This window comes from Solenopsis invicta, chromosome 3, assembly GCF_016802725.1.
Source record: "Solenopsis invicta isolate M01_SB chromosome 3, UNIL_Sinv_3.0, whole genome shotgun sequence".
Lineage (NCBI taxonomy): Eukaryota > Metazoa > Arthropoda > Insecta > Hymenoptera > Formicidae > Solenopsis > Solenopsis invicta.
In genome coordinates, this window is record NC_052666.1 from 1,669,949 (window position 1) to 1,680,465 (window position 10,517).

The 10,517-nt window shown below is 29.0% G+C and overlaps 1 protein-coding gene across 1 annotated transcript; it reads right to left on the reverse strand.

The window, feature by feature from the left end:
• Positions 1–741: 741 nt before the first annotated feature.
• On the reverse strand, positions 742–8,641 carry LOC105199774 (G-protein coupled receptor Mth2). The gene is made up of 5 exons (XM_039446708.1): positions 5,653–8,641; positions 5,352–5,430; positions 2,509–2,690; positions 2,193–2,361; positions 742–1,272 (listed from the first exon to the last, which is right to left on the reverse strand). Exons 1-5 carry the CDS (start codon positions 6,698–6,700, stop codon positions 909–911), a joined length of 1,842 nt encoding a protein of 613 aa, XP_039302642.1. The 5' UTR covers positions 6,701–8,641; the 3' UTR covers positions 742–908.
• Between the last annotated feature and the right edge of the window lie 1,876 nt (positions 8,642–10,517).

A 10,517-nucleotide genomic window follows, 5' to 3' on the forward strand; every position in this document is an offset into this window, starting at 1 on the left:
AAAAAAAATACATTTTCTTAAAATCATATATTTTGACGCAAGCATTTGTTTGTTCTGTTTAAATAAAAATATTTACTTTTAAATATACATAGACATATCACTTTAAGTACGACATAATTTTATATTTTTTACATTTATATAATGATTTTATATTTTTTACATTTTTTACATTTATATAATGATTTTACAAAATAAACTAATAATATTATTAAATTAAATTAAAACTTTTTTTTAGATTAAAAAATATGATTATCTTCTATGTACAAACAATTTAACAGTGAATATTTTCTAGAACTGCAAAAAAAATTTCTTGAATAAAGATTATTTCTTTGTTTTATTTAGATATCTTCACTAACTTTTTAATTTTTAATATTATATATTTAATATTATATATTTTTTATTACTAATACGTTAAAAAATATCAAATATCGAATTTTTTCTTTACAACTTTAAAATACTCTTTAAACTGCCCGAGAAAATAGTGTCATGTATGGACATGTATTAAAAGATGCGATCATGTATGATCATGCATTAAATTTGTCTCTTTGTGTGAAGTTTGTCTCGGATCATACAAAGGCAATTTCAACACATGATTATATATGATCGCAACTTATCATAGACATGTTGAAAGTCAACTAACGTCAACATAACCACAAACAACAATTTGCAATCTGAGTACATACATTGTAAATAAAAATATGTATACAATATGTATACCCTACACATAACATATAAATAAAATTCGTAATAGTAGTTTAAATTTATTAATATGACAATTTATAATAATTATACATATAAATTCCATTTTACAAAACATTCTAATTACATATATAGTATCATTGTTGTTTCTGTAAAAAGAACGACGTACAACATAATGTAACTAATTCGTTCACTATTAAATTTTTCCTTTACGTTTCAGTACTATGAGCAAGATTAAGACGCTGTGAGACTTGCTGTTGATTAGTGGAATCCATTTCTTGCATAGGTTCCGTACCCAATGTCGATGTGGTAGTAATATTTGACGACATTCTATCATTGTACATTGAAATTTTACCAAACAGACCGCAATTCTGTCCGCCGTATCGTTTTAGCAGTTGTTGCTTTATCTTGTTCGTACATACAAATATGATAAAAATGATGAGACCTTGCAAGCTATTTAATATATTAGGGATATACCAAACGTATGACGGTATAGAATTGATCAACCATGCTAGTATTTCTATAATCCAACTTATTCCCATCACTATAAACAGCTTCAGGTACATTTTAAACCTGTGAGCAAGCATATTTTTATACTATGTATATTGCAAAAGATAGTTAAAAATAAATTCGTAATCATCATTTTTGTAACACAACTTGAAATGCCTTTTATGGTCGCAGCTAGTTCTTCGTGCTTATTTTTATTTGTGAGATTTTATACACCTTCTCCAAATTCAATGAACTGCGCGCCGAATTGTTTTTTCAGTCATAACACAGCTCTATATTGAACAAGTTAGGTAATATCACGTATTGTTAAAACTGAAATTAATATTAACCCTCCCCTCCCCCCCCCTGAAAAACTGTAAAGAATTTATCACCGCGAAAAATATCACCTCAGTCAGGGTTTGAACCTGGAACCTCCCGAATCTCCGGTACGGCTGTTTTAGCCAACTCGACCACTGAGGCTGTGATGATATGTCTCGCAATAATCGACTATGAGTTATATAAAATCACACAAATAGAAACAAGCACGAAGATCTAGCTGCGACCGTAGAAGGCATTTCAAGTTGTGTTGTTTCATTAACGGTCAAATATCTCTCATCATTTTTATGTTAGAGAACTTCAAAATTTCGTTTAAGAAATAAAAAAAGCATTATTTAACTTTCTAAGCCATAAAGATGAATAACTATATGAAAATGTCTAAAAACAATTATCTTGTTAAAAATAAAAATAAAAATAAATTGATATTATGAATCTGTATTGTAAAGACATCTACTTTTTCATTAAGAAAATAACGTACAAGTATATAATTGAAAGCATTAATATCATATGATACACTTACATATGATAATTATATTATATATGTACATCTATATAATGATATTTATGCAATAATTATTTTATTTTGCCTTAGAATGGAAAGCATCGATGAGTTGCACATCATGCAGTTTTCTAAAGAAATACATCGAATAACATTGATTCTTTCAACATACCTCTGCTTATTTTTATTGTGACACTTGCTTTCCGAGTGTGGTCTCAGCTGTTTGGCTGTATGTACATTTTGATACTTAATTGATAGTGCTGTAGCGATAAGGAAACAAATATTACTAATAATAGTAGTACTCATGGGTACATACAAATATATCGTTTTTGCCAGATTTCCTAAAAAAAAAATTTTTTTTTTACATTACGCGCTAATATACGTAGACATGTTCATTATTTTAATTGAAAGTTGTTAAAACCAAGCAAAAATTTTTAGGTTTATGTTCGGATAACATTAGTAGAGAATCCTTTGTCAATGTCACGTACCACCAAACCAAAATATTCTTTCTTTACATATTTGTGGCTTCCAATCTTTTGGTATCTCAACAACATTATCCGCAATGGCACAAATAATGTTAAGAATCAACGGAATTCCCCATGCATAAATGGAATATATTACAAACTTCTTTTTTTCTTGCTTTATACTTGTTTGATAAGAACGGAGTCCTCTGCGAAATATGATTTATATTTAATTATCTAATATATATTTATTTCCACAATTATTATCCAATATATAGGGGAGACCGGGGCTATTCGGAAGACTTTTTTTTTCTTTTGCGTCTTCTGAGTCATAGATTCATTAAAAAAAAGTTGGACGGTTTGAAAGGTTGAACCTTCCCCTTTACTATGCCATTATAGATAGAACACGGAAATGTACTTCCTTTGAAGTACATATAAAAATGTCGACCAATGTCAAATATTTCGAATAGCCCCGAGCCTAGAAGAAAGCTAGTTCGAAAATATTCTGAAATTTACGTTTTAAGATGAAAAAAATGTAAAAAAGTTATTGTTAAGACTTTGTTTTATTCAGAAAAGGATATATTGTATTATGAAGAAATGTTACATACAATAAAAAAATACAAACGCACAATAAAGAATTTTATTGCTTTAGCGTTTTCGGAAAAAGTCAGGGGACAATTCATATTTCGTATAATTATATCTGTTGAGTATTAAATTGTATATTTTAGTACATGGAACGCGAATATAAAAGAGAAAAATCGTCCAAACAACGATTCGACATTTGGTGTTTCGAATAGCCCAGACATCAACTGTGCGAATTATTGCGTATGATTGACAAAAAAGACATCACACAGCAAAAAGTAAACACGAAAGGTTTCAAATTCAATTTGGATACGATACATTAAAAGTTTTCAAAAAGAACATTATTTATCTGACTTAAATTTCCAAGAAATGTTAACAATCAGAAATTACTTCGACTGTCGTAAAATACATTTTTCACTACGACTTCAATATGACGCCGATACCAACGAAACTTTGTTTCGACAGCACCGTTACATTAGGACGCGTTTATAGTATTTAAAGTAAATTTTTAATATGCACCCATAAAAAGATATTACCATTTTTTTAATTGCCCTGGTCTCCCTTAAATTTAAAAGCAAAAATTGTTGGATTTAATTTCTGGCAAAGCAATAATCATAAAAACTCATATATATATATATATATACATATGTGTGTATGTATGTATCAAATAGAGGATAAGAGGGTAATATGGCACCCATTTTTATTTTATTGAAAAACTTTGTTTATAATTAATATTTTTTATTGAAACTTAAATGATTGTATTCATCAGAGTACTGTTTGACAGATTCTACACTCAAAGTAATGAAATATTTATTATTTAGAACGTAATTTATAAAAATCTAATGCACTGCATAATCGGTGGAAGAAAAAAAAGTGGTTGTAATATGGCGATCCATAAAAATAATTTTAAAAAATTAGTTTACTTTAAAAGAAACACAGTACTTTGTTACAAAACTATATATTTTTAATTTTCTATTGTTTAGAATTTTCTTGCTTTAGAATTTTCCTGCGTTCAGAAGCTTTAGAAGTACCATTGGGAATTTCATTAAAAATATCATTTTATCCCTGTTTAACATTAAACAACAACCATAAAATGATGTCTCTAATGTTTCTAAACACAATTCTTTAGAATGACAATTGATTTATCAAAGAAATATTTCGATATAGAAATTTCGCTTAAAAAACCATATTAATCATGTTTCATGTTATTGTTTTAACTTTGTATAAATGTATCGAAATGTATACGGCCAAATAAAAAATTAAATAACAAAAAAAACACTTGAGTGTATGTATGTACTTTCGTGTGATAATACACTCAAGTTTAAGAATAATGAGGAAGTGTATGTAATTAAAGGTTAAAAGTGTACCTTGGACCTTGAAAAAGTTTAGAAATGTTCAAAAATAAAAATGCCTTATAACAATTGTCAGTCGTTATGTATTGGCATGTTAGCATCACTAAAAAAAGGCGGGCTATTAAACGAATAACTCCAGAAGTAATTGTTAGAATACGTCACCTATTAACGGAAATAATAGGCTTCGCCCCTCCCCCGCACCCCTTCCCGTATTTTTTTTAACCCAACCTGATCCTAATCCTATTTTAGTTGTAATTTGGTCAAGGTTATCTAATTGACTATGTTGCGATATTTGATTTGAAATTATGGCCCACCCTTTTCCGCATCCACTACGTTATTAGTGGATTCACTAACAATAAGACGGGGTGGGTTAGGTCAGAAAAAATACGGGGTGGAGGTGCAGGGGGAGGGGGCTCCGCCTACGCGTTCGCTGTACGACATGTAAAAATTTGAATTTGTCAGAGTTTTTTTAAAATGGTTTTTTGATCATAACTCCTAAAGTATTGGAGTTAGGTAAAATATGTATAGAACCTTATTTGTAGAGCTCATCACAAGCTCATTTTTATTTAACACATTTTTTTGTAAAATAAATATTTTCTGAAATAATTAAGTAAAACTATTTTTTCTTTCTCTGATAATATTTTTTTGATAAGACGTGAGCATTACTTAAAACCTTTTGTATGTCACTCAGTACCTTCCCATTGATAACATATGTCAAGGTCAAGGTGATCAGAGGCTGCTCCCCTTTTGTAAAGGTTTACCAAAAATTTTGTTTCAATCCATTTAAGAAATATAAATCATTGTTTGCACTTAGTGGAATTGAATATTATAATATTTTCATAAACACCCAGAGATCAACGAATGTTTAAAAGATGCTTTTTAGACATCTTTTAAACATGCATGTTGCTTAGTGTAGAATTCATATATATTGCTTACCTGAATTTCCACCAAATGTCGAAGAATGTTACATTCAGCCAGAAAAAAGTCGATAAAAAAAAGAAATTCAAAATATAGGCTGAAAGAATGAAATATGTAATGTATTAATCACCACGTACATATTAAGAATATCAATCAAATTTATAATTATTGCTAACCTTATCTGTGAGGTTTTTTTATTAAATTATCAGAAAAGAACAGAAATACAAGAAACAAATTTACTAATTACTGTAAATATTCTGTTATAATAATATTAAAATTACATTACTGTATTATTTTATATAGTTTGTGTATGCTGTACCTAACGTAATGCAACTTATTTCGTCATCAGCGTATTGTAATTCGGAAACTTGTTGACCACAAAACGTAATTACATATGCGATAAATAATGAGGCTATGTGTGCACGCAATGTATAGCCATGCATGTTTTGGAGCTCTGATAATATGGAATATACCACGAACGTCACCAGCAGAAACGGCAAAGATACTAGGAGACACGCGGATACATATATTGGATACCTTCTCTGATTATTGCAGACCAAAACTTCATAAATCTTTTGATTAAAACTGGCTAAGCAGTATGATGTCGGTAAAATAAATTTGCCAGGGCCTTGGTACAAAGAGCCATCAGTGAGAAAAAAGTATTTATTGGAAGGAAGCACACTTTTTCCTAATCCTTGTGAAAGGCATGGATCGTGGATAGTCAGGAAAAATATTGGGTCATCGGGACCGTCTTTGTATTTGTTCATCTTTGGAAAATAGTAAATACCACTTTCATTAGCAACGCATTTGCCCGTTATCTCCATGAAATTACGGTAAGGACAACAGAGCTGGACGCAAATAATGTTGTGACACATTTCATATGAAATAATGCCAATATTTTTTGGAATTTTATTGTTTTTATTGGAATTTTCGTTTTCATGGGATGTGGAATTGCTCTCTCTTTTGATTCTAGAGGAATTATCAATTTCTTTTATGGAATCATTGATGTCTGTAGAATTTGCGGCAGACTCCATAGAAATCTGAGTACTTTTTTTACAATCTTTTATGATAGGCCTGCGAGACTCATATTTTTTCAAAACATCATCCTTTTTCTCGTTCTTTGCAGAATTAATATAGAACCTATATTCCATTTCAGTGTCATTCTTGATAAAATTTTCACGTGAAACACACCGTGTAGACTTGATCTCGTTGTCTCGATATTTCATAGAGCTTATGAAAAGATCATACTGCACCGTCGAACTGTCGCTTTGCTTATCGCCATTGGTTGAATTTTCCCGAGACTCTGAGAATGAAGCAACAAACAGAAGCACGAAACACCAAAGTACCTTACTTGGTATATACATCATTGAACTATTGATGCATCGAATTCACAAAATTAGGTTGAATTTCTTTATGACCTGTGAAGAAACGTCTAGTGCGATATTGCTAATTATAGAAAGGAGCGCAACTGAAACCGTAGCAATTTTGTCCGAAGAGCAACGAATGCATAAGACAAGGAAACACTTGTTAATTGTTAAAAATAATTAGAATAGACGAATGCGTGATTAATCTCTGAGTTATGTGTGAAACCTGTATATTCTTAACAGCATTGTATAATTCTAAATACCTTTTTATTCTTAGGATATAAATCTTCGTTCTATAGGTGCCGTTGGGACGAAGACAAGATAAATGAAAAGTACTAAGAATAAAAAGTTCGTTTGATCTAATATGTTAAAAATGAAGAAGTTTAAAATAATGCTTATTCGAGATAACGTTAATATACTTTGTTAAAACAAAGTTGTGGAGCAAGATCATGTTGATCATAAGCAATAATTGCATGCCTTTTATGCAGTTTTCGATATTAGAAGAAAATATTAAGTATAGCGTATATAAGTATGTAAGCGCAGAGACATATGGGACTTTCCGAAGTTTTTGTTATCAAAATCGATCATATAGCTGATGTATGAAGTTTTAAAAGTCGATGTTATCAAATTACAATAACATAAAAAAATTCTGTACTACAAGCTGTTTTACAAATAGACATTAGATTTGATTGCTATTTATTGTTAATGTTACTCCTTTGGCGTTTTACGTAAACATTAAATTACTTGAATTATATAATAATTATTGTAGTTAATGTATAAGGTAAAATTTAAATTTTGGATGTAAGTCCTGGGACATGTTTTTGAATTTTCTTTGCTAATCATTTTCTTCATGTCATTATAATACAGTATTATTTACGGCATTATTATTTAAGGATATTGTTCTTAGTCACACTATAAGAGTTGTACACAGTGTAATTACTTATTTCTTAACCAGTTTTTATCTCAACCGGTTTGTATTGAATAAGCAAATTTAAATAAAAATATTCTTCTATTCTCGGTAAGCAAGGAATATTAAATAAACGTTGCAAAAACTTGATTTTATACTTCTATCAACGTTGTTATATAAAATTGTATAAATGTTTTCAAAACTTTACCCAATAATGTAATATATTCTAATGTTTAAAAAATATTTTAATAACATTGCTTTTAAATATTTTGTAAATGTTACTTTACAGTGAAATTGTATAACAATAATCAATAGAATCAGCCGATTACTTGATAACGTCTGATAAATGCGTGCTCTATAGTAATCTTTGCATTTCTTCGAATAAATTGCAGTCGCCGAAAAATTATTCAACAGTATTTGATAATGAGAAATTAATAAATTTATTACTAAAATTAATTAATCGTTTGCTATTGTCAAGTAAACGCGTGTTGTAATATATTATTTTTAAAGTAATATTTTGCTTTCTTTTTCCACAAAATTGTAATTACATTGTAGCTAGTAGAGAAAGACAATTGTCCTAAAAGATAAAGAAAAGTATTTAAATAATTTAAATGTGGTAAGAAAAACAAATATTATTTGTATACGACATATAATACAGGTGAATGATCTTTCTTGTAAAACTTGTACTTTATATTATATTTAGAAAATTTTTTTGGATTTTACTTCACATTACGTTTAGTAGATATTATTTAGTAAAACTTTTTAGTAATTATAAAATTTGTACCAGAAGCCAAGTTATTAATGCATTATAATAAAGCTTTTAACAAAAGCATAAGCAAGAAAAGTTTATCACACACTTTTTCCGGACAAACTATTAAAATCTGACTAATGTATATGACATTGTTATTTGTAACGATTGTGATTGATTTTAGGATGATTATGATGACAAATAGGATAGTAAAGTTATTTCACTGTGTCCAATTTCGTTTTCCAGTAAACGATACCGCACGAACGTACTCCGGCTAATGTTAAGACAAAACTACTGGAAAGCGAGTTGTTGATAGCCTTAAGAAAAAATAATTTATCGTACTGGGAATTTACGCATACATAATGGAAAGACTCACGGCTGACAAGTTTTAAAGTTGGTAGCTTGACTAATTTAGAAAATATATCCATGTATACCTTATGTAACATTGTGTAATATCTTCCATTACTATACAAAAATTTAATAAAAATACATAATTTTCTGACATGCAAAATATATTTTAGATTTTAATAGATAAATTTTGATAATATATAAAAATATTGAAAAAAATAGTAGAAAAGCTTATTGAATAAATTCACGATGTTTTTGCATTTGCGTTTTAAATGCAAAAAAATTGTAAACTGTTGGATTGAAGTAAAAATAAACCGTCTATCCTTTTGTACCTGATTTATTATAATAAAAAGGATGAAAATTACATCCATCACGCAGGACGACTTTCTTTATAATAACGAGAACAAAAGAATTGATTGCTATGAAAGAACAAATGCTTCTTGCGATATCTCGACATTACATTTAATAGATCGGTTTGTAATATATAACGCGTACTCCTACATAAACTTTGTATAATTACAATGTATAATTACAATGGTTTCTTTTTATTGCACTTGGATATTTTTAGATATTTTCAAAGTTTATGTGTAAAATTTTGAACCATTCTGCACTTGTATCTATACAGCACAGAAGCTTGCACAAATCGTTGTAATATTTCTGTAACGTTACAACAGCTTGCGCTGTAAAGATTTCAATTAAAAAAATACATTGCACTGTAACATTTTACATTACTATAGTCTGTAGTCTCACATTGTAATAATAACATTTCAACGTTGCTTACCGTAATTGTTTACAGTTGCTAACGTTGCAAAAATATTCATTATTATTATTAATATATGACATTCATTATTAATATTATACAATTGAATATCACTTAGAACGTGATTTATAAAGAGGTGACACACTGCATAATCGGAAGACAAAAAGTGATAATATGGCTAATGCAAAAATAAGTTTAAAAAATTGATTTAATTTAACCCTTAAACACGTAAGTGGGTCTGAGAGACTCCATATAAAGTTTCGAACGCTTGCTGTGTGAAGACGGAATGAGATAGGAGGTTCAGACCAAAACGTAAAAAAAGTTTGAAATCTCCTCTTTCGATTGATATGGTTGATCAACTTTTTTGATCAACTAGAATTCGAACGGCAGCAAAGTTTTGTTACGGTCAATACGACCCATATAGTGTGTAAGTGAAACATTTTTGTGAGTATTTTACATAAAAAAAGCTAGACAAAATAGTTCGAACAGGTTGATTTGCGGATGTTATTTGCATATACTCTGTCTAAAATTGGAATATTATAGAATGCTCTAAAAAAGGGAGTTTTTCCGAAATATTTCATGAAACACATCAATTTTCAATTTTAGATTTAATCAAAAATACCTCATACTCGCCTTGTTACATAAGTACATTTTTTAATAAAAATGACAATAATATAATTTTTTTTTGAAAGTATGAATCTTTAGCTTTAAAACGCCGTATTGTAAAGTCCTTAAAAGTTTTTTGTTACAAAGATATGATTTTTTAAAGAAAAAGTGAATTTTTAAGCATTTTCTCATTTTTGCTTAATGCTTTTTTTTATAACTTTACAATTAATTATTTTTCAGCAATGCCGATTGTGCAGTCACACTCCTGAGATTCTGAACTTTCATTAAAAAAAAAAAAAAACATTGTTGAAAAATATTGATTGTAATGAAAATTATAGCTTCTCAAAGTTGAAAAAGTCTCTGAGACCCGAAAATGTGTTTTCGTATTTTACAGGATCGGTGTGTTCAGGTCCTCAAGACCGCGAGGGAGAAGGTAGATCTCTCCTCCCTC

Coding starts and splice junctions, on each gene's coding strand:
- LOC105199774 (XM_039446708.1), bottom strand. CDS start 6,700: ATGATGTATATACCAAGTAAGGTACTTTGGTGTTTCGTGCTTCTGTTT. Junction 2,691..5,351: donor GACATTTGGTGGAAATTCAG/GTAAGCAATATA, acceptor CATATTTCGCAG/AGGACTCCGTTCTTATCAAA. Junction 2,362..2,508: donor AAGAATATTTTGGTTTGGTG/GTACGTGACATT, acceptor TTTTTTTTTTAG/GAAATCTGGCAAAAACGATA.